At 43.5% G+C, this 25,603-nt stretch overlaps 1 protein-coding gene across 1 annotated transcript in view; it reads right to left on the bottom strand.

The window, feature by feature from the left end:
- The window catches only part of ITPK1 (inositol-tetrakisphosphate 1-kinase), a 142,728-nt gene extending 117,509 nt beyond the window's left edge, over window positions 1–25,219 (bottom strand). The window contains exon 1 of the mRNA XM_081914022.1: window positions 24,299–25,219. Within this exon, the coding sequence (XP_081770148.1) occupies window positions 24,299–24,393 (95 nt within the window). The 5' untranslated portion in view covers window positions 24,394–25,219. The remainder of the gene's footprint in view (window positions 1–24,298) is intronic.
- Window positions 25,220–25,603: the final 384 nt, after the last annotated feature.

Here is a 25,603-nt window from a genome sequence, read left to right as displayed (position 1 = left end):
TTTAGTGGAGTTTAGGTGCTTATATAAAAAGAGCAGATTGAAGGCTCCAAGTTGTGCCTCTTGCCATCTGCCAGCTTTGTTCTTCTTTCTCCTACTGCAGGAGGATCACTAGGCTACAGAATCATAGAATTATAGAGTTGGAAGCGACCACAAGAGTCATCTAGTCCAAGCCCCTGCAATACAGGAATCTTTTGCCCAACGTGGGTCTCAAACTCGGACCCTCAGATCAAGAGTCTCATGTCAACAGAGCCATCCCAGGGTTGTTTTTGTAGGCATCACATGAGACGGTTTAGGGAGGGCATTCCATATTTGGGGTGCCACTGCTGAGAAAGGTCTCTCCCTTGTTACTGAATAAAAGAGACAAACCCAATCTTCATCAATTTGGGCAGGACTAAGGAGCTAGTCTTGTGTGAGGAGCTACACAGTGGTTGTTGAGGAAGCTGAGCTCCTTTTGGAAGGGCATCAATTGAGGATTGCCCAAACTACCAAAATGGATGTGGCCAAGGGGGTCTACACCTTCTCAATCCAGCACTGAGTCTTTTCCTTCATGTTTCGGCTTCATACTCAGAATGCGCAAATTTTAATTCACAAATCAACCCTGCTGATCCTGTGATATAGGATTAGCCTCCATAGGCTGAAGCAGCCAAACCACCTAAGGCAATTTCTTCATTCAGCTAAGATTCATCCCACAGTTAGGTGATTTGGCCGCAATTCACACTTGTTTTATTATCCATTCCACAAATTATAGAATCATAGAATTGCAGAACTGGAAGGGACCATATAATCCAGGCATAGGCAAACTCGGCCCTCCAGATGTTTTGGGACTACAACTCCAATCACCCCTAGCTAACAGGACCAGTGGTCAGGGATGATGGGAGTTGTAGTCCCAAAACATTTGGTGAGCCGAGTTTGCCTATGCCTGATATAGTCCAACCCTCAGCAATGCAGGAATCTCAACTAAAGCATCCATGATAGATGGCCATCCAACCTCTGCTTAAAAACCTCCAATGAAGAAGACACATCCCATGTTGATTTTATATTTTATTTTTGCATTTATATCCCACTTTCCCTCCAAGAAGCTCAAGGTGGCATGCATAGTTCTGCTCCTCCCCACTTAATCCCCACAACAAGCCTTTGAGGTAGGTTAGGCTGAGAGTGAGTGACAGTTCCAAGGTCACTCAGTGAATTTCATGGCTGCATAGGGGTTTGAACCCTGGTCTCCCAGGTCTTAATCTAGCACACTAACGACTGTATAAACATATCAGTATAATAAGCTGAATTTCCACGAAGTCTGCTAATATATAGTACACATATGTTTGAAAGGGGAAGACGAAAGAAATGCTGATCTGCCATTAGCACAGCAAAGTACAGGGTCCAGACCGTTTTAAGGAACATAATGAAAAATGACATGTTTGCAAACCACAGGCGCCTTTAAGACTCCTGAGCACTCACCTAAAACAAAAACGAAAGTGAATCGTGGTATCCTAAGCTAAAAGAAGTCAAAACACACCCTAAAGCTGGGTGAACCAAAATCTAATTCTGACAACAACATTACATGTTAAGTTGAACAAGAACAAGCTATTAACTTGATCATGTTTGATTAAACAGAACTTTGTCTCCAGTGGCTCTTAATCTCTGTCATTCGTCAGCACAAAAACTTGTGGGATTTCATAGAATTGTAGAGTTGGAAGTGATCCTGAAGGTCATCTAGCCCATTTGCATCAAGATAACCTCTGTTTCATATACAGTATATGAGGCTGAGGAGTGGAAGTATATGAGGCTGAAGGAGTGGAAGCCATGGGTGTTTGTAACGCAAAACCAAGCATAAAGCAAAATCATCACAGAAAACAGGTATGAAACATCGAAGCAAAGATTAAAAGCAGGGAGGGCAGACACATCAGTAATACATTCCAGACTAACCGTAATCCTAGGTATCTTTTTTTTTTTTTTAAGGTATATACTGGTTCTCTAATCAGTCTGTGGCTAACTTTCCCATAGAGTCCCAAGGGGAAACAAAAAGGTGGATGATTCACTGTGTACTACAAACACCAAATGCTCAAGCTCCAACAGGTCAAACGACTCTTGTTCCAAGCGTTAGAAGTGAAAGAGCTTGGAAGGGCCACCACGGACACAGCTGCAGTGAAGACAGAGTGTCCTCAGTTGAAATTTTCCATTATTACAAGGAGAGGCATTGGCAAACCAATTTAATATGAATCACGGTGCCCTATAAAGACAGCCAAAGAAGCGCAGATTGTCCAAAACAAGGGCCTTAAACTGTGTGCAGCATTCCACTGTACAAGTCATAAAACATCTTTGCTGCCCCCTAAAAAGTATCAGAAACGTGGATTCAGAACTTCCTGCGATCCAAACGTCATTTTGCTGAGCATTTGGTGCCGGCATACGTTGAGCTGCCAAATCAAAGCCAAAAAATAAAAATATAAATTACAGAGCACTTAATGGTGCTTAGACCCTAGGACAGGGGTAAGCGATGTGGTGCTGTCCCAGAATACTTAGATACTTAGATACTTCCTTTCTTCAGAAAATAATTAACTGAGATACTTGTTGGAACAGTCCGACCCAGAGAGGTTTTGCTATATTAAATAATACTTTATCCGATGTTCAAGACAAAACAGAATGTGTTAAACATCCATTTGTTGTGGGATTTATTTATTTTTTTAAAAAAAGGGAACAGCAGATATTTCAAAAGAGGATTAAGGTTAGCATTACGATAACAAGCTTCTGACACGGCCACACGGAGTTTGGGAACCTTTGCTTTCATTTTAGGTCAGTCACAGCTTACTGTGTCTAAAGATATAAAAATTCCAGAAATTCTGAAGCTATGGGAAAAGATGGGGTTTTTCCCTTGAGAGGTTTTCGGGGGGGGGGCAGAAATTTGAGGAGAAATTGAAAAATGTGTCATACTTCAAAGAAAAAATAAAAATAAAAATCTCACCCTTTATGGATCGAGTCACTTCGTTATACACCTTTAGGTGCCAGGCAAAAAGTTCCTCTTTAATCAGGCCTTTGGATGATTTGATTGACATCCTATGTGCTTTTAAAATGTGCTGGAGGGGGGGCTATTGGGTGATTGTTGTTTTTATTTTGATTATGTACTTTGTGGTTTTATACTCTGATTTCGTCCTGTGAACTGCCCTGAGACCTGCAGGTGTAGGGCGGTGTATTCATCATCATCATCATCATCATATATTTTAATTTTGTTGTTACAAATAGAGATACAAGCTAGTGAACACCAAGGGACCTGTAGCCTCTGGTTTTGCCAGTTCATAAGGATCAATTTTAAAAACCAGAAGAAGCCACTAACATTAGAGTAAAGAAAAATGTCATGTATTCTGAAAATTATTATGCCTTGTTTCCAGCGTAGCACTAAGCCACCATACCATCAGCACAAGGATGTCCACTTGTGTGAGAGGACTTCTGCTCCCCCCCCAATAGCCCCCCCCTGGCCTTCCAGTTCTAGCTGTGTCATCCAAACCCAAACAAAACAGGGTTAACCTTATGGTTTGTTGAAGCAAGTCAACTTCCAGTCAGAGTTTATGAAGCTGGGCTTAGCCAAATGGGCTTAGCCAAGGGAGGGCGGGGGGGCAGCTGTCCCCCCATTAAAATTAAAATAAATAGCAAATTGAGGTTCTGCCCCCCCCCCACAAAAGGCCTGCCCCCCCAACAAAAATCCTGGCTACACCCATGACTAACCATAGTTAAAATTAACTGCAATTCAGGATGAAAACGACAAGCTGCATTTTAGACAAAACAGAGGTAGCCATTTCCATTCTCCTCGTAGCCATACACTCCTCATAGCCATACCAAGCACACAAGGCCAACACTCGTTCTCGTTATGTCGAAATGCAGCCTTTGGCTTATGGGAAAAGGATACACTTATAGCAAATTGTGGCCAAATTAGTCACAAGACCATAGTTGTGAGCTGGCCAGAAATGTGACATATGTCCGAAACTGATGATCTGGGGGCTGAGGAATAGGGTGGGGGAGATTGTAGAAGGCCATATTTGAACATGTCTCAGTATCTTGATGGTTGTGAAGTTTCAACATGCCAATTGCAAGCTGAAGAATCCCTCGGTGGAATCTCCCACAGACTCTTAAGTAATTCTATGAATTTAACAGAATTACTCATAAGCTCACAGCTGTGAGCTGTCCAGTTCAAGCATAGCTTCTCTTCCCAAACTTGACAAAAGCACATGAGATGTGGCATGTATGAAAAGCTGGTGCAGGGTTGGGTTTTGGAAAGCCATATTTGAACATACCTTGATGGTTGCAAAGTTTCCATGCGTAAATTGCAAGTTACAGATCTTTCAATATTTTGGGAGGGGGGAAAAACTCCCAAAGAGTCTTATGTAATTCTATGAACTTCTTCCTGTTACTGAATTATTCAGAATAATCTTGTTTATGCTTCTGAAAGAGTGCCTTGCAGCAAATAATTCAGCACTGGGCCAGAACAATTCTTGTGGAATTCTGTCGGGACCTGTTCCACGGTTGATCAAGAGATATCTCTGTGTGTAGACAAACTGTCCCTTTTGGCACCAATGTTGTTTGAAACATAAACATTAATGAGAGTTAGTGACCCAGTTGAGGTTTCGAATACAGCAGATGTAGGACTAGAGGTCTCTAAAACAGATTATTTACCCAGGACCACCTTGTCCCTGGATTCCTTACTAGATCTGTAAACAACCCCAATCAAGTATTATAAATATCTTAAGTTTGAGAGGATTAAGAATCTGATAGGGAATGAAGTACACATTCACTTGGGCTATCTTTAAATCTCGACACAGCCACTACCTTGAAACTCAACACTATTAAATGTATTTTTTTCCACTACCACACAGCAATTTTCGACTTTTGCATTTACAGCTAGCGAGATAAAGTCAGGGGGGGGGGGATTGCAGCTCCGTGCCACCAAAAAATGGCTTCAGGTCACTTTTATAAGCATTGAAGAAGCCAGAGAGAGAGAGAGAGAGAGAGAGAGAGAGAGAGAGAGAGAGAGAGAGAGAGAGATCAGTTTTTGTACCTATTCAATACAACACATAGCGAGGAGGCTCATTAATTTCCAGCTCTAAAACAAAACTTTCAATGCAGTTGCTTTGATCACCTCTTACTGACTTAACACACTTGGGGCCGGGATGGGGGGCAGTGTCCCCCCCCCCACTACCACCATCAATTTCTGAATTCCTGGCTCAACACTGTATCTGGAGAAACTGCTGTTACTACTCACATTTCTTTTGAGTAGCTAAAAGCCTCTTAGGTCCTCAGCTGTTAGTGAAGATGCAAAGTTCATTGTTGTTTTATGACCCCAGAAGATCATTAACTTGTGGTGACTAAATCTTCAGCAAGAGTCTAACAGTCACGGTCAAAATCGACCTCACACACCATCGGGAGCATAAGATGTGTGCAACTGCAGACACGCTTAAGATCCACAAGGTGTCTGACCACCTTTAATTTCCCAGGGGTATCTGGCAACCCATTTATACCAAGGTGAACAGAAGGTAGCTCCCCTGTGCAAGAGCAAATGTGAATGAAATGAATGAATGAAGGTGCAGTTGGAGGCCTCAATAATCTAGCCTATTGGCACTAGGGCCCATGAAAACAGCAGATTCAAAAGCATCCAAAAGATAACGTATTAGTGGTCAACAGTCCTAAACTCACTCCATCTGAAGAATCTTAGCTGGCACAAAACCATTGCGCCTTCCTAATAATAGCAGAACTGCTGGAAGTTATTGTAGCACAAACCCTTATCTTATTCATTTTCATTTCACCTGAATATCAGAGAGGGATTGACTAAACTTCCTTTCATTTAAGACACCGTCATTCAAAAATCTCATTCTTGAACCTTATCAGAACAATCAGCCAGAGACATTCCGGTATAGTGACGCTTTGCTTCTAGATAAAGGGAAGACTGGTGGTGATTTACAGTGCTGTGGCAACTATATGAAAAAATTATTGATGTGGCCAGTAAATGAGAAACTTAGTCATAGTTACTCTATGACTAACAGGAACCTCCTGGAAGATTGCAGTGAAAAAAGAGCTCTGCCTCAGAAACACAAGTTTAGAAAAGTAGAATGTCAGCCTTGAATCATATGGTCCTTCCCCTCTCAAGTGTGAATTCACCCCAACAGCTTTTATCAACAGGTTTTTGCTTTTAACTAGAATTGAAGCTGGTTTCAAGTCTGGTGGAAATTAAGGTTAGGAGAGGAGGAGGAGCACAAAACGATGAACCTAAGGGCATCCACACAGTGGCCCACTAAATGAATATGGTAAGCCCACAAAGCAAGACCGTAGCCCTCTTCTATTCTTGTTCCCTAGCAAATGGTAATCAGATATGTCATTCATTTTATTCATTTATTTTATTTTAAGAACTTATATACCACTAATCCATTTTTTAAAAATCAGACAGATTTGCAAAATTTGTATATAAAAACAATACAGAATCCTTTCCGGAAGTATTTTCGACTTCCAAAATGTTTGGAAACCAAGGCACAGCTTCCAGTTGGCCGCAGGAAGCTCCTGCAGCCAATTGGAAGCTGCGTCAGAGGTTTGGGTTCCAAAGAATGTTCGCAAACTGGAAAACTCACTTCCAGGTTTGCAGCATTCGGGAGCCAAAACGTTCGACTCGCAAGGCGCACGGTCCAAGCTACGACTGTACAATAAAAACCATAGGAGGGGGCAGAGTTAAAATTGGAAATCAGGTAACTATCGTGGAAAGATGTATTCTTGCACAAATCTCTGTTGACGGAGTATTCCACAGGACTGGACTGATGACACTAAAGACTCAGTTTCTTGCTGTTGTCAAACGAGGAACATCAACTCAGGAAATTGCTGCAATGCTCCTGCAGATAATATCAGTGATCGAGCTGGAACATAAGATTTCAAGCAGTGCCTTAGGCTTAAGGGACACATATCTAAGCCAGGAATTGTTGTTTGCATCCTCCATGTGCTGGTGGGAAGAAGTGAAACAGGCCAAAAGGACGCAATCACGGTATACCATTAACTATGGTTTACTGTCATGTGTGAATGAGGCCAATGTCCTCATTTTGGACTTGGATGACCATAAGCCCTCATCAGCTGGGACGCAAACTGGGTGAAGCTCACAGGGTTCTGGTGGGAATAAAATGCTGCTCTGAGTTCGAAAGAGGGGAAGATGGCATGGAAAGACTAGGGGTGGGGGGAGACTCTGTGCCCTAGTACTTAAGCCAAATGCCACCACTGCTTCCTCTACCTACCAGTAATTGCACCATCAGCCTTGGCTCTGTTGTTCCATCTTCAGCACCAATGTGACTAACACACATCTGGTATGTATGGACTACCAGATATTTTGCAGAGGGCTAGAATACATTTTACGATGGCTTCCTTAATCAAGATCTGTATTCTTTCTACCCTATCTAGTAACTTGAATAACTCCTATTATTATTATTATTATTATTATTATTATTATTATTATTTAAAATGTTTCCATCATGGGAAGAGTTACTTCAAATATCAATCACAATTCTCTGGGTGATGGGTCAGGAAGAAATATTTTAGCTTCTCCAAGACATTGAACCTTTGTCTGCCAGGGAGATGGACAGAAGACAACACAGTAACAGCAGCAGTATAAAAAAAAAGGTTCAATTTTTGTGCATTTAAATTACTAACTCTTCTGTTCAAATGAAATGGGTGACACTCCCAAGTAATTTGCGTTATTTAAGTCAGTTTGATCATCTATTTATAAACTCATCATAGGGCAAGCATTTTTTTTTTAACTGCCTAGTGAGGAAAATGGGGGAACTTGAAATGAAACACCTAAACCGCAAATTTTTAAAATGCCAATTCGAGTTTCCAGATGCCTTTCTGGAACTTTTCTAACATAGGTTAGCAGCAATAAATTTGATTTATTTTTTTTAAAAAAAGTTTATAACACAGTTACCAGATTTAATCAACTGAACTCAATAAGTTTGCTCAGTTCAAAGGGTGGGAGGGGAGCAATGGGAAAGATGTAGCTCAGGCTAACCCAAGAGCACCATCATCACTGTTGCATCATAAATACTCAAATAATTATCTCCTGCAGGATACTGCTGTCACCCTGACTCTAGAGACACCCACACAGAGACATTGCTTCAGATTCTTCAGGAATGAATAACATGCAGTTAACTGAAAATATCTCCCAGTGCAACACATTAATACCATTCTTTGGTTTCGTTTGGGGGGGGGGACGAAGCATCCCTCCACCCATGACTGCAATTTAATTATTCTTATGGGTTCTATAAACGCACTGGTTGCATTCTTAGGAACAGATTAGGGACCTCTAAACTGAAAGCAAGTGTTTGCATTAAATCACAGAATGCAGTGAGTGCAAAAGCTGTTTGTTTTTGCAAATCAAACATTTGAAGTGCTTTTACCCAATATTCGATGCACCAAACAAAAACTAGAATGCAACTTTGATTAAATAAAGAGAACCTCCATAAACACATTATCCAGCATATACTTTATTTAACGTACTTTTCATTTAATTGCAACAGGCAGGGAGTGAGTATGGAGGAGAGAAAAAAGAAAAGAGAGTTTTAAGCATTTTGTTTTAAAGATTTATATACTTGTGGAGGAAACTGTCTATTGGCTCTGGGAAGAAAACCAGGCTTCGGTTTTGATCAAAAGTTAGAAGGGAACATCAGACAAATAACTGGATAGCTCCCAACAGGTCTCTGCTTGCATGGCTGCAGCAAACTGACCTTTGACTATTTGCTGTTGGGCTATTACTGTCAGAAAGGTCTTCCTGATGTTTAGCCGAAATCTCCTTTCTTGTAACTTGAAGCCACTGGTTCGAGTCCTAGCTTCCAGAGCAGGAGAAAACAAGCTTGCTCCATCTCCCATGTGACAGCCCTTCAGATATTTGAAGATGGCTATCATCTCTCCTCTCAGTCTCCTCTTTTCCAGGCTGAACATACCCAGCTCCTTCAAGTGCTCCTCATAAGGCTTGGTTTCCAGACCCTTGATCATCTTGGTCGCCATCCTCTGCACATGTTCCAGCTTGTCAATATCCTTCTTAAACTGCGGTGCTCAGAACTGGACACAGTATTTCAGTATTCTAACAGCCTTACTATGAGGTAGTGTGTGGTGTCTGCCTCAAACGGCATAGTCTGCCCGTAGTGTAGTGGACAAGTTGTGGTGTCACCAGCATTGAAACCAGCTCCTCATAAGGCTTGGTTTCCAGACCCTTGATCATCTTGGTCGCCCTCCTCTGCACACGTTCCAGTTTGTAAATGTGCTTCTTAAATTGTGGTACCCAGAATTGAAGATAGTATTCCAGGTGTTGGTGCTGGAGGAGACTCTTGAGAGTCCCATGGACTGCAAGAAGATCAAACCTCTCCATTCTTAAGGAAATCAACCCTGAGTGCTCACTGGAAGGACAGATCGTGTAGCTGAGGCTCCAATACTCTGGCCACCTCATGAGAAGAGAAAACTCCCTGGAAAAGACCCTGATGTTTGGAAAGATTGAGGGCACAAAGAGAAGGGGACGACAGAGGACGAGATGGTTGGATAGTGTTCTTGAAGCTACCAGCATGAGTTTGACCAAACTGCGGGAGGCAGCGGAAGACAGAAGTGCCTGGGGTGCTCTGGTCCATGGGGTCACGAAGAGTCGGACATGACTAAACGACTAAACAACAACAATTCCAGGTATGGTCTGACCAAGGCAGACTAGAGTAGTATGATTACCCCCCTTGATCTGGGCACTATACTTCCATTGATGCAGCCTAAAATAGCAGTAGTTCTTGTTGCTGCTGCATCACCTATTTCACATTTGAGACGGCAGACATGAAAGTTAAGGAGCATCCTTGGAAAAGAGATGTAAATAAACCAACAGCCTAGATCTGAACTTTACATTCCTGCCTCCTTGCCCTGCACATTTTCCTGTTTAAATGTTACTTTACCACTCTCCTGTAGATGCCAGAGGTGCACACAGAAGGGATTTCAACTTGGAACCAAGTGAAACAGAATCCTGCCAAATATACCAACCAGGGGTGATGAAAATGAAGAATATGTTTAATTATCATGTCAGCAACAGACATCATGGTGGGAGTTGGCCAAGCAAACGTGGAGTAATGTTGGCTGTTACTTTTCAACTGCAAGGTAGAAAAGAAAAATATATTACAGGAAAAGGTTCCTGTGCCAACTCTCTCCCACTAAACAATGTCCATTGTGCAAATGTGTACATACAAGGGGACAGGCTAATAAGGAAACAAGCGCTTCAGAGTAAGGAAAAAAGCAATGAAAATAATTGGTGCAATTCCACTAGAGCCTTCTATCCCACAACTCCTTGTTGTGTTAATGCTCAAAAGATTGTTGTGTTGATGCTCAAAAGAGCAGATGTTGCCAATGTTGTACCCTCTAGATAGTGCTGGGCGACAACTCTCAACACACTTGACCTTTGGCCTTGCTGGCTGGGGCTGATGGGATTTGGAGTCCAACAACTTCTGGGGGGGTGCCATGTTGACCACTCCTGGTACAGAGAAATTAGAACTGCACTTCTTTGCCTAATAGCAAAGTATTACCTAACACCGATTTATTAAATGCATACAACTATCTTTTTTATTATTTATCTAATACCATTAATTAAATGCATACAACTATCTATTTTGGTTTTGATAGTGTTTTCCTTCACTTGTTAAGAGGCACAACTATCCTCATTTGAAGACAGGGCAGAGTTGAAATTTATAAGTTCCAACATTTTTTATTAAAGGAAGATTCTAGCTTAATGACTCAGTAAAGTGACCCTCAGGGTAGCAAAAAACAACAACACCCATGTTAGAAACTCAGGTAACGGCTCAGGTATTCTAAACCTAGAATATGGTCTCCACAGTGGAATGTCGAGGCACTGTTTCTTTCCCTAGTGGAATTTATTTTTCACTATTATTTGTATTTACATTATTATTATTTCATTTCTATACTACTATATATTTAAAGAACAAATCTCAATGTGAGAATCGTGCCTGGCTAATTTCTAACACTGCACAAAACAGTGCTAAGTATTATTTACAGTTTATAAAGCAACAACAAACCATGACTTGCAAAGCTGTTTGTTCATGGTTAATAAACCACAGTTATTCCACTGGCCCAGATTCAGATGATTAATCAGTAAAGCATAATTATGAACCATGGGTTAGTGTTACATGCAAACCAGGCCTATGCCTAAAGCTAACCCAATAAACTGTAACAAAGCCTCTCTTACAGCAGGTTGATAGACACATATATGGTTTGAGACAGAATCACTCACTCAACAAAGGCTTTTCTAAAACACAATTCTTGCCAATGGAACTTGCTTGATAAGCTTCAACACATTTAAAGTCTGATCCTACACAATATTAGGCACATTCAACCCCTTTGAAATCCATAAGTGGAAGATGCAAGCCCTTTTAGGAGAACAATAACCCAAAAGAAGAGGGGGGATGAGCAGCTGCAATGGCTGCTACTATTCCTCCTCACCACTAGGGGCAGAAGTGGTTAATGGACTGGCAGTGGGGGGAAATGAGTAACTTATACAGCAGCCAGTGTGCTCTGTTTCACCAAAAAGTTCAGAGCTCTCACCTGACCAGGGGAGCCATGAGCCTTTGACTGAAAACAAAAACCCAGCAGGAACTTCCAGAGTTGCTCCTTCTCTTTACTACCATGGCAATTTTGGAGTTTCTAGGCAGTCAGAATTAGCTTGTGGTACACAAGGCAGTTCCTGTCCACTCCAAACCCACCCTTGCATTGCCTACATTAAGAAAAAGTCCAGAAAACTAAATGCCAACTAAGTTATACTCAAAGTAGACCCACTGAAATTGACAGGCCTAAACCAGTCGTGTCTTTTCATTTCAGGGGATCCACTAGATACAGCCCCATGTGACTGATTTACTCAGGTCCTGGTTGTAGGCTTCCTAGAGACATCTGATTGCCTAATGGAAATACCAGGATTTTGGACAAGATCCAACAGAGCTCTTCCTATGTTCCTAGTCCGGAGGGTTCCTTTTTCACTGGCGGAATCACCACCAAATCTGAATTGTTCCATCTTGCTTGCAAGCTTCCAATAGCTTCCCCTGGTTGGCCACTGTGAGAAGAGACTGCTGGCCTCCAGTTTGGTTCATCAGGGCTCTTATCATGTCCTTAATTCCCAGCATGGTGATAATGTCAAGATTAGATAAAATATAGTCCTGTATTACATGCTATTCAAGTACAAGAACTTCATTAACCCTGATGAACTATACTGAACTCTAAGGAAACCAAAGTTGCACTGCCTTATCCGGTTGTGCAATGAAATTTTTTTACCCACATACATGGAAAAGATTAGCATCTTTAAACTAGTAAGTAGCAGCTACTCATATATTTTAAGAGGATTCCTGCAGTTACTTTATCCTAACACGGAAGGACCAGTTACCATTTTTTGCACACTATATGAATGAAGTACAAAACACTGTATTTCAAAACCTTAAGTGTTCAGGAACTGCAAACCTTCAGTTTGAGTAATGATCTGAATGTCTGTGTTACAGCTGCAGGAACAGCTAAATGATTGCAGGATCACTCGGGTGATTTTGCTCATTCTCAACGGACAGGTCCCAGAGGGTGGTTGCTTCTGATCTCCATGGGACTTTTTCTACAATGCCAGATTTCAAAGAAACAAAAGCCTCATGGAGACTTACTATATTTCACGCAATCCCTTAACCATGCAATAGACAAAGGATCTGGGGGTGGAATCACCCTTCCTATTTCTTATAGACATCTGCTAACCATGGTGTAGCATGGCATTCATGCCAAGTAAAACCTAACAACTGTTACCTAAAGAAGAAAACCCAATCTGCAAGCCAGATTCACCCCAGGATTTCAAACTCTGCTTAAAGCTAACCATGGTTGACATTAACTTTGATGCAGGGGCAATACTGATGGAACAGTGGTGAGGAATCCATGCAGGAAAGAGAAGGAGGGAACTTACAAACACATAAACATTGCCCTGGTTTGCACATACCACTAAGCCAAACTGCGGCTTAGCGTGAATGAGTAAACCAGTGGGTACACAGAGCAAAAATCACAGCTGCTAGACTCCTCCCCCAGTCCTGCTACCCAGAGCTAAGCCATGGTTTGGCTTACCATTATGTGCAAACCAAGACTCATTATATGCCTTGCTCCAAACTTGCCATGAGTATAGCCAAGGTTTGTTCTTGACTTATTGCTAATGGTTTGTTTCAAGTGAAACAAACTACAGTGGTACCCCTGGTTATGTACTTAATTCGTTCCGGAGGTCCATTCTTAACCTGAAACTGTTCTTAACCTGAAGCACCACTTTAGCTAACGGGGCCTCCCGCTGCCGCCGCGCCACGAGTTCTGTTCTCATCCTGAAGCAAAGTTCTTAACCCAAGGTACTATTTCTGGGTTAGTGGAGTCTGTAACCTGAAGCGTATGTAACCTGAAGGGTATGTAACCCGAGGTACCACTGTATAAGCCCAGGCTCACATGCAACACTTAGCTCCAAGGAGAATGGAAACAGCAGGACCAAGAGGAGAATGAAACAGCTGCAATTTTCGCTCTGTACACACCAACGCTTATTCACATGTGCCAAGCCATAGTCTGAGGTAATGTTACATGCAAAATGCACCATGATGTACATAGTGTATAGAATTCTATACTTCTCTTACCTTTCCCCCAAAGCTATGGAACCACTTTCCCCTACATACTAGACAAACCTGAATTTTAGGAGGAAGGCAGGAACTCTTTATTGTGAGTCATTTCCTGCAGATGAGGCTAAACTGGCAGATGGCCTGGATTTCAACAACAAACACGCCAACCTTACACCAACCTTACACCAACCACATGGGTGTTAAGATTTAGATTTCAGAGAGGTAGGACTACAGGTCAAAAGTAGATGAAGATGGGACAGCATTTGTAGATTCCTGTATCAGACAAGAACCCGAGACACCAGGATTCAAATCCCCACTTAGACATGATGCTCATTGGGTGATCTTAAGCCAGTCACTGCCTCTCAGCCTAACCTACCTCAAAGGGTTGTTGTGGGAATTAAAAAAGGAGGAGAACCTGGGGCTCCTTGAAGAAAAGGTGGGGTAAAAATGCAATAAGTAAATATGTAAATGGGCAGCTCCATAAGGTAACTGGGATTCTCCACAAAGGCACAGGCCATGACACACTACGAGAAAGCAATTACGGTAAATTCAGCATTTGGGAAAAATACTCTGCAATGCAAGTTTACTAGCCATGGTGTATATTCCTACTGGATGCAAGAAGCTAGAATAATGCAGACACTGTTAGCTCTCTCACCTATCCTTTGTCACAGAATTTTTAGAATTTCATATTCAACAGCACACACTTAGTTCTTGGCATTGCATAACGCCAACAGCTCACTGCCTGGTTGTTGCAGGGTGTAATGCAATATGCTCCTTCCTCCAAAAGAGAAACAAAAGGGATGAGGAACATTATATACTCATGGCATATAAAAGCTATTTGCGGACTTTTATGGGGAGAAAAGGGCAAATCTAAAATATTCCAACCTATTTCTTTGACTTTATGGACAAACCTGTTCTGTGGCCAAGTTAAGCCAGTTCATTTATACAATGTGGTCTTATATGAAGCAACGACAATATTTAACAATATAGAAAGGAACCTCGGAAGCTACCTTATTCAGGCATCAGACCATAGGTTCATCTAGCTTAGCACAGTTTCCTTAGTACAGCATCAAGATTTCAGAGGAGGGGGGTCTTTCTCAGTCCTATTTGAGACGCCAGGGAACTGAACCTAGAATCTTACACTTGAATAAAACGGCTGCATATACAGTGGTACCTCTGGTTACGTACTTAATTCGTTCCGGAGGTCCATTCTTAACCTGAAACTGATCTTAACCTGAATAACCACTTTAGCTAATGGGGCCTCCCGCTGCTGCCACACCGCCACCACGCGATTTCTGTTCTCATCCTGAAGCGAAGTTCTTAACCCGAGGTACTATTTCTGGGTTAGGGGAGTCTGTAACCTGAAGCGTATGTAACCGGAGGTACCACTGTACTTATCGTTCAGCAGCAGAGTGTATAGCTTTGCATGCAAATGGATCTGGGTTCAATCCCTGACATCTTCAGGCAGGACTAGGGAAGACCTTGAAGAAATTGTGCAAGTCGGTGTTGACAATACCAAGTTAGAGGGATCAGTGGTCTGATTTGGTGCAAGACCGGTTCCTAGGTTTCATGTGCAAAGCATGTGCCCTACCACCAAGCTATGGCAGATGTTTATGCTAATGGAGCCGTCAGCAACTGAGGTCCTGTGTCTCAAATCTGGCCAGCTGACCCTATGCTCTCATAAAGACTACAGAGAAAACGTTCCGTTCCGACTAAGCACATAATGGCTGATTTCAAGAGGAGAGAGGAACAGAGACTCAAGGGTTTTTTTCCTTGCAGTTTCCCTCTCACTCTCGGCACAAGCATGACATCAGTCTGTAACTTTCACCCACATCCACCTGAGGTGATCTGGCTAACCTAGGCAAGAGAGGAGGGGAAGAAGAGAAATGGACTGTGCCCTGCAGTGGACTGGCTTCACATTCAGTTCAGATACCAGCCATGGGAAGCTGGCTTATACCAGTATTGCCTATTCTACACTGACTGGCAACGGCCCTCCAGGATTTCACCAAGGGGCCTCTCTCAACCCTACCTGGGGGCTGAACCTAGGACCTTCTACTTACAAAGCAGATACTCTACCGCTGAGCTGTGGCCCACCCTCCTCATTCAACCACATCACAACTGTAGATCGTTTTTCCGCCTGGAATTCAAACACCCTTATAGCACTTGATGAGAAAACGCATGCTCCACTTATTCCATTCTACTGGTAGGGCTGGGCAATATATCAATATACTATCCAAAACCTGTTTGAAATCCTTATTGTGATATCGATTTCATAATTTTTGTCCTGGCAATATATCAGATGTCAAGGAAATAAACAACTATCTGACTTTTAGAAGACATCTGAAGGTGGCCCTGTTTAGGGAAGTTTTTAATGTCTGGTGTTTTATCACATTTTTAATATTCTGTTGGGAGCTGCCCAGAGTGGCTGGGGAAACCCAGCCAGATAGGCGGGGTATACATAATAAATTATCATCATCACCACGAGTCATGGTGTGCGTTAAGGCAGGGTGATATGTTGTCTAAAGCGGGTTTGAAGTCCATATCGTGGTATTGGTTTCATAATTTTTGATCTTGAAATATATTGTGAATTATTGAGGGGGGGTGCTATGAAAAAATCGCAATGCAGGAAAAACCGTGAAGCCAGTCAATGCCTCTACAGTAGTTCCATCCTTATTTCAGACATCGTGATGTATCAGTATATCACGATGTTTAGCTGGTGATATATCACCATGTTGAAAACTTGATACCACCCAGCCCTAACTGCTGGTGTTCCGCCCTCCCTCCCATCAACATGCTGCTAAGCCGTGATGGCAATGCTCTGCCTCATAGGAGGAGGCAGCAATGCTTCTGAATATCAGCTGTTGGAAACTGCAGGAGGGGTGAGCGCTCTTGTGAAGCAAATGTTGAAAGGCTTCGGCCTGCCCATTTGAAAGCTTTCCTTAGAGAGGTGAGGAAAGAGCTGTCTCCATATTAAACCTATTGTACCTCAGCTCCCAAATTAGACTGTAACGTAATAGGTTTCAAAGAGTCATCATCTCTGCTGCAGAGATCTCGCTTTGTCACAATTCAAAAGAACTCCCTACAGAGGGAAATTAATCCATGCGGAGTATAGTATATTGCGGCGCTCTTCCTCAAAATGATCCCCCTTACCCCCTCTTTTTTAAAAAATAAATAAATCAAAAGTTATGTCTTTGAAATGTTTGGGACAGAGTATTGCCTCCACGGGTATTCTGGGGGGTCGTCCCCCCTTAGACTCAGCATAACTAATCCCTAACTAACCACATGGTAACAATACACACCCAACATCAATTCCCTAGCAGACAATACACAAGTCCCAACCATTTTGCAGAGGCGAGGGTGTTCAGAACAGCCACCACAGTGCCTTTAAAAAAATAAAATTAAAAAATTATACACAAGGAACTAAAGGTGGCACGATACTTTATCCACACAGCCCTGTGTAGTAGATTAGGCTAAGGCAGCGTTCTTCAACCTTGGGTCTCCAGACGTTTGTTGGACTACAACTCCCATCATCCCTGGCCATTGGCCAAGCTGGCAAGGAATGATGGGAGTTGCAGTCCAAAAAAACCATCTGTGCACCCAGAGTTGAAGATCACTGGGCTAAGAGATAGAAAGTGATTTCAGCATAGCTCACATCTGAAGTCACACCGGTAAGGCTGAGGTGAAAAGCTAATGATTTCAAAATTGTATACAATCGACAGATTAAAGGTAAAGGTAAATGGACCCCTGGCCATTAGGTTCAGTCGTGGCCGACTCTGGGGTTGCAGCACTCATCTCGCTTTATTGGCCAAGGGAGCCGGTGCACAGCTTCCGGGTCATGTTGCCAGCATGACTAAGCCGCTTCTGGTGAACCAGAGCAGCGTACGGAAACGCCATTTACCTTCCCGCCAGAGCAGTACCTATTTATCTACTTGCACTTTGACGCACTTTCGAACTGCTAGGTTGGCAGGAGCAGGGACCGAATCAACAGATTACATGAAGCCAATAAAAGACGGTTTTCACTGATCTCTTAAAGCAAACTTAGGGGCAGGCTGCACTAAACTCAAAAAATGAAGTTTCAGAGAGATTTGCATATTTAAGTGTCTGTTATTTATATTCTCCTTGTTTGCTTCTGGAAACACTGATATAACACTAGCATACCAGTGGCAAATGTAATTGTTGCATAAGCATAGACCTGTTCTGTATACAGCAGATAAAAGACTTCAGTAATATGTTTAAGGGCTGGCGATTAGAAAGGATATTATTTTTTAAAAAGTAACATTATTTTGAAAGGGGCAGTGTTTAACAAAGTGCTTCTGCTAGCACAGGAGTTTCTGCTTGCACAACATAACTTCTCCCTCTCCTCATGCCCTCCCCAAATCTCTTCCCGAGAGTTTGGGGGGAGGACCCAGAATAGATGGGAGGTGCAGGGAGAAGAGAGGAAGGGAAAGTTTCGCTCACACAGCCAAAAGTTGTTGGGATAGCGGAACTACTTCATTGGATACCCCCCAAAAAATATATATAGGCTTATATATAGGCTGCACAGCCCTCACATGGCGGTATATGATAAAATGAGATATATTTGTAATGCTCTTCCATTCTTCGGGGGGGGGGGGGAAGTCATAATTTTCTGCAGTGTGGGGAAAAACAACGAACCACAGATGAGATGAGAATAATGACAGGGTGATGGTGTTGTCACACGGTTGCCCTGTAAAACATGAGCAAAGCATGACAATTCCATGCTAACCACTCGTCCTGGAACCCAACTCTCCAAAATCCATTTCCAATTCTCTACCTACTGGCTCTCCCTTCTGGATAATTTGAGCTCAGGAGGCACTAACACCAAGCATTAAACTCTTAGTATTATGATGTCGGCATTATCAGCAAATCTTAGCGCAGCAGCATACCAAAACATTTAGTAGCACCATTTCATCCCTACCTTTTAATATAAAACTTGCAAAAATCAAATTAACAGCTAGCACAAGAAACCTCACAGTTCTTAAAACCTGGTTAAGGCAAATACATTAATCCAATCTACAGCTCATACTCGATTATTAAAAAGCATCCTAGGGAACAAGAGCCGCTGTTCTTAAACTGTTCTTAAGTGGGCTTAATTTTTACTTTGGAATCAAAAATAAACTCTTAACTGGCACGTGGCAAGCACCTGACAGAGAAAAAAAACAACTATCTAGTCTCTGCAAGTTCAGGATGGAAAGGGAAAGTTAATGAGAATTCCTGGGAGGATATGCAATATACTTCATAGCTATAAAAACGCTGATTAATGCTGCAGATTGTAATTAGTCTAATTTCTAATGCTTGGCATCTTGTCCCTAGTGTTCGGCACACAATGTACAATAGTTTCTAATCCAGTTTATATCATATACAAGATTCAATGTTTAATTACTAATTATTTTTATTTATTTATAAGACTATTTATAAAATGCAACGTCAAGGTGGTATGTAGTGAAATCATAGAACTTTAAAATCTTAAACTTATAATGTTTATTTATAAAGAAGACTTGTATACCACAACATTAAAAAAAAAATCCAACATGTTTATAACCATGCAAACATACAATAAAAGCCACATACAAAATATCAAAAAATCATCAGCCAATTTTTTTTTTTTTTTACAGAAGATGCTCTCTTAATTGTCTGCATAAACCTGGCAGCATAGAAAAGTTTTTAGCAAAGGTTTAAAAGTTAAAACAAATGGTGCCCGATGAATCCCTACTGGGTAATCAATAATATACAGAACAAATGACCAACACTGAATCAGATCAATTCTCTAAAAAAGCTTGGCAAAGAAATAAATAAAAATAGAGGGTAGCCTATTAAAAAGCCACGGTGGAAATTTTTCCAGCTGAAGAGTGGGATACGGATGCTTGGGGGGGGGGGGGGACCAGAAGTTCAGCTTCGGTTCCTTATGCACAATTGACAAAAGAAAACTGAATCTCTCTATATAACAAAACATAACAACACTCCAAAAGTACAGCCATCATCCTCATGGAGCAATCAGTCAGTGCATCTGGCTGTTTACCAGAAGACTGCTGGTTCAAGCCCAACCAGAGACAGCTGTGGGCAGGATTCCTGCACTGCAAGGGGGCTGGACTAGATGACCCCCAGGATCCCTTCCAACTCTACGATTCAGGACCGGAAGCTGCAATCGACAGGTTGCAAAAAATATTCCTACTGTCTGTCCCTCCTTTTCTGCGAGAAGAGGGCCAAAACACATGATCCTCCTCCATATGGTTGGCTGCTCCCCCAATCCCCTCGATTTCTCCTCTCATCCAGTTCACCCAGATTGATTGCCATGACGACAAGTCATGATTTGTGCATGTCAAAGACACTGCGAGCTTGCACTTGGGAATGCAACAGTTGGCTATGATGCAGTTTTGCAGAGATTATCTACCAAAACACATTTGTAATAAATAAAAAAATCAGTGTAGACATGTGCATGTTATACTTCTGCAAAGATTTGCAAAGAGTAGAGTATTAATCAAAGAGGTTCATATGACCTCGTTGAAAAGTTTCCCCAACTGTGTATCAAAATTGCCTCCATTATTATTTTTTAAAGAGCCTTCTCGGGTAACTTTTCCACGGTATGTTTAAGCTAGTGAGGCTGCTATCGTATTTCCATGTTGAGCTTTCTCTCTGTCCCTAAATTTTCAGGTGCTTGCGGGGGAAACACCAGAGTTGTCAGTAATGTTTTACTTACATAACACTTCCTGGTATGAAGAACTTGACTTTACAGTTCTTATCTCTGATCTTCCCTACTTAAGAGATAAAGAGACTGACAAAGCGGCCTGCTTGTTCCTGAGAATTTCGTGACTTCAGTAGGAATTTCAGGCTGGGCCTCCAACCAAGTGAGGAGGTATATATCCAATGCTAACATACCTTTCTTAGATTTTCTATCGCACCTGTTTACAGAAACGAGCAAGGCTCAAAAGCACTTGTGACATCATACCTGAAAATGCTCTGCAGATGCAGATCGATCGTTCCTTCACAACCCAATGAAGGAATGTCTCCACCCCATCGTTCTACCACTGAGGTCCAGCGCCGAAGGCCTTCTGGCGGTTCCCTCACTGCGAGAAGCCAAGTTACAGGGAACCAGGCAGAGGGCCTTCTCGGTAGTGGCACTCACCCTGTGGAATGCCCTCCCACCAGATGTCAAAGAGAACAACAACTACCAGACTTTTCGATGACATCTGAAGGCAGTCCTGTTTAGGGAAGCTTTTAATGGTTGATGTTTTACTGTGTTTTTAGTATTGGGTTGGAAGCCACCCAGAGTGACTGGGGAAACCCAGCCAGATGGGCGGGGTATAAATAAAAAATTATATTATTATTATTATTATTATTATTATTATTATTAACCTGCCCTGCTTCTCCTCCATAACAAGCTGGAACCAAAAGCAGCCTGGGAAGAGGAGCTGGTGGTGGCGGAAGCTACAGGGAATAAGGGACCATAAGAAATCAGCTTTGGGGAAGTAAGATGCAATGGAATCAGCCATCATGCTGAAGATGCAGCTGTTGGGTGCATTGGTCAACTTGCAGTAAGAAACATGGCTGTCTCTGAAGGTGGATACAGAGCACAGCCATTATAGCTAGTAACATACTGTACTTGTGACCCTAAAAGAACTGTGTTGATTGGCATTAGGCTGGGCTTTCAAACCATGATTTGGAACCAAGGTTTTGACATGGATCTCCAAACCGTGGTTTGGGGCAATCCTGGTTAAATCAAGCCATATTTAGCCATAATATATATGTAAGACTAAGCTACTGTTACAGTAAACTATGGAAGAGGGGGGGGGGGAATCATTCATAAGAGGGTGCACAGGAACCCACAGTGTGCTGCTCCCTGATCACCAAACCATAGTTTGGAAATTAGGGACTGTGACATCTCAGCTGAACAAAATAAGGGGCTCGTGCAATCACTCTCAATGTAAGTTACATGAGAACTGCTCAGAGACTGGAGAAAACCCTACCTACACCTTGAGGAGATTGTATGCTTTGATACAGGACATAGAAACATACTGGACAAATTCTAATAAATGGTCAAACTCAACTCATAATATATTCAGCAAGGGGATGGGACTAGAGGAGGTTTGCTATCTCCTCCAGCTAAAAATCAGATGGGAATCGTGGAAGAATTCAGGAGGCAACAATGCAACTTTGCATCAAATCTACCATTAACTAGCAGCCAGGGGTGCAGGGGTGCTCCAGCAATGTTTGAACTAGTAAATTATTTTCTCAGTAACAAAATATACGCACCCTGCCTATCTTATTAAGTGCAGGATTCCTGTTACTTTGAGTACAAATTTTAAATTCCACTCTACCACTGCCTTGTTGTCATGCCTGCCCCTTGCTACTGTTTATTAGATGCAACTGGGTTTTAATTGCTTTCCCATGTTACGGGGGCTAAACACATGGGAGTTTGCAGCACTCCTTGCAAAGTAGCCGGACCCACGGGCTTTGCTATATCCGGAAAGGGACGACTTTTCCCCAGTCTGCTCGCCATCGCTACAGGCCAATGGGGCTGGATATATACTGTATATACTATTCAAACTTGTCTCGTGTTGCACTTGCTAAAAAGGCTAAGCACTAATACAAGCACCAGCCTCAAAGAGATGAAAGAACCAGATGCTAGGTGGACCAAGAGTCTGCCTTGATATAAGGCAGTTTCCGGTGTTTTTAAGTCCACATCATTAAATGTTCACACTTAAAACAAATAAAAAGAAAGGAAAGGGCTCTGTCTGAAATCCCAGAGAGCCCACAGCCTTCCCAATCTGGTGTCCTCCGGCTGTCTTAAACTACAAATCGCAAACATCCTTGACACTGCCCATTCTGGTTGGGGCTGACAAGGGTTGCAATCCAAAACATGCAGAACACTGGGTTGGTGCAGGCTAGCGTAGACAGTACCAAACTAGATGGACCAATGGTCTCATTCAGCACAAGGCAAGTATTTCTATGTTCTAGGACACATCGAGTTGCGTAAGTAACCCAAAAGGCTTTCCTTCGACTTGGGAGGACATAAAATTCCTTTGGCATATCCTCATAGGGCACTCTGCTCACACAGCTAGGATCTGCTCAGGTTCCCAGATGCTCACATCTAGTTGAATATCTTCCCCTCCATAAACTTGCGATGCAGCAGGAGGGGGAACAACGGCGACTACCCCCAGAATTTTGCTAGGGCCTTGCAGAAAGCACTGAGGAAGTTCATGCATTGCATTTTGAGACAAAAAGACTTGGAGATACTGCTTAGACAGTATAGTCAAACAGATGAAATCTCTCCCTTTTTCTTTCTTTTTTGTTAAAGGAGCAAAGAAAGTACCCTTGGATTAGCAACACGGTCAGAATGTTGTCTGGGTGTTTAAGAATAAAGACTTGATTGTTCTCGCTTGCTTTTAACTTAAAATATTATCTGGAATATTTGATTTGGGGAATTCAGGTCAAGACAAGGGTAATAAGCAGCACAGAACAGTGGCTGAATAGAGCTGCAGCCACACATAACAGAAGTCATGGAAAACGGCCACCTTTGAAAAACAACTTCTTACAGCTGGCAAAAAATAAAATAGTGTTTAACCATTCAAGAAGTCTCCCAAATAGCCGTATGAAACCCCCCACTGTCTTCAGCGAGACCACTATATAACTCAACCTTGTGTTATATACCAAGACAATAAGCTCATTCATTTCTTCAGTTCTTAGTAGCACGAACCATTATGTTACCATTTTGGTTCTCAACCCAAAGCAAAGTCTGTCTTGCTTTCCCCATTAATAAGTCCTAGAAGTCTTTGAACAGGAGCATGCAAATGTAGGTTTAATCGAACTCCCAAACAGCAAAGCAAAGAAAGATCCTTGAGTGCCTTTCACATTCTTTAGGTTTCTGCAAAAAGGCTCTTGCAAAAAGGCTCTTGCTCTTGGCTTGGGAGAGAACCCTTTCCAGGGCGTCAATTTCCAAGGGAGAAGGGGGATGAGGCTGTCATTGCAAAAAGATGCTTGGTCCAGGAAGGCAAAACTGAGAGAGGCAGCAGTGTGTTAGTTATTCAGATGTATTCAGAGGCTCGCTCTATTAGAGAGCTTACCAACAATCTGTCATTTTTGCCTATTCCAGTGTTTAGGAAACTGCCTCGGTGGACTAGTTTGCCTACGAGAGCCTTTACGCCGCAGGAAATTCGCAAGCAACAACAAGCGTGGCTGCAACTTTCCTCAATATGTTATTCGGGAACCTTGCACATGTCTACATAATCCCCAAAGCCGCACATTATAACCCATCTGTTTTTGGTGAATCAGGAGAGGGGGGGGTGGAGAGGAAGCCAAACAAATTATAAGCTTTTCACATCATCATCATGGCTTTGGGCACTTTTCCTTTTTCCCCCACCTTGATCAGGGTGTTGTTATGATTTGTAAGGCTGGATTTCCCAACTGGCAATTACCGAGGTTCTAAGCCAAGCTGCACTGTGCAACTGCTCCTTCAATTTGCTCACCAGACTATGATGATTAAGGAGCAAGAGGCCCGTCACATCCACATCCTCGGGAGAAGGGAGGGATGCTCAAGTGCCAAGTTAAAGAAGAGTCCCAGAGAAAAGGGAAAGGAAGGCTCTTTTGTCACAAACACACACACACAGCATAATAAACCGCCGATCCTCGCTCCTTACCTGCAAAGCTCTGCGAACGCCTGGAAATTCAGCTTCTTGATTTTCTTCTCGCTCAGCCAATAGCCAACCCTTTTCCCTTTCAGAAACGTCTGCATCTTCCCTTCCACTTGCACCCTGGAGCAAGTTATTCTTTTGAAAAAAAAGAAGAGGAGGAGCAGGAGGGTGCCTGCGCGTCGGGAAAGGCACCCCGTATGCAAAAAGATGCAGGCACTCACTTGGAAATCTGCATATATCTCTCTATATGCACGCGCGTGTCTGTCTCTACAGGACACCCATTCAGGGGTGCCTGGGCACTCTGGAGGGGGAGGGGGAGGGCAGGTCTCTAAGCTTCCTGCTTCACATCTATTTGGGATTTCGCTCCTTTTAAGCAGCAGGACCCCTGGAGAGGGAGGCGGGGATGGCCAGGGAGGGAAATCTCTCAGCAGCCATCCGGAAACTTCGCCCCGCCAAAGGGCTTCTTGCAGGGCTCAGATCCTCCAGCAGCAGCAGCAAGTTGGGTGCAACCCTTTTCTGCAGGCCCCTCGGCGGCGAGGCGAATCCCGGAAGGCTCCGAGGCGACGGGAAGAGCCTCTCCGGCTTCTCCTTCCTCCCCTGCCCGTTTTATAATGGAGCAGGCGCCGAGGCGGAGGCGGAGGCTAGCTGCTGCTTGCTCGCTTGCTTGCTTGCCGCCGCCTCCCGCCTCCCAGGAGCCGCGATGGCCCGAGGCGGCGGGAACCCGGAGCCTGGACGGGAAAGACCCGGGCGAAGCTGGCGAGCCTCCGGATCCTCCTTGGTGCGCGGCTGCTTGCAAAGCCTTCGCCGCCTGCCCGCTATTCGCCGCCGCCGCCGCCGCCGCTTCCACTTCCTCCCGCGACGCCGGTCTCCTCCTCTCGCCGCCCCCGGCCAGCAGCGAAAGGTTGGGGGGCGCCGGGAGGACACGCCCTCAAGCGGGGGCTCAGCGGGGCCGGAGAGCCCGGGGACGCGGCCGGCCTCCGCAAGGGGAAACCAGCGCGCCTCGCTTCGGATCGACGTCGCCGGAGCCAAAGAGGGAAGGAGAAGGGGAAGGAAGGAAACGGGGCCCGGGAATCGGCGGCGCCGGCAGGGGGCAGCGCTGCGCGGACAGCGGCGTGCCGCTTCCTCGGATGAAACCCCCGCGGAGGTCACCGGGGGCTGCTCGCCCGCCACGGGGAGACTTTTAAAAGAGAGCCTGGTGCTTCCCCTCGCCGCCTCTGCGGAGGGTTCCTGTGTTCTGCTTTGCTCCCCCCCCCCCCGGGTGGCGAGGGTGCCTCTGAGCTCGTGCAGAGCGGCTCTTCTTCTCCCACTGTG

This window comes from Podarcis melisellensis (genome assembly GCF_964234715.1).
Source record: "Podarcis melisellensis genome assembly, chromosome: 1".
Classification (NCBI taxonomy): domain Eukaryota; kingdom Metazoa; phylum Chordata; class Lepidosauria; order Squamata; family Lacertidae; genus Podarcis; species Podarcis melisellensis.
Note: the sequence above shows the minus strand (reverse complement) of the source record. Positions and strands in the feature narration are given on the sequence as shown.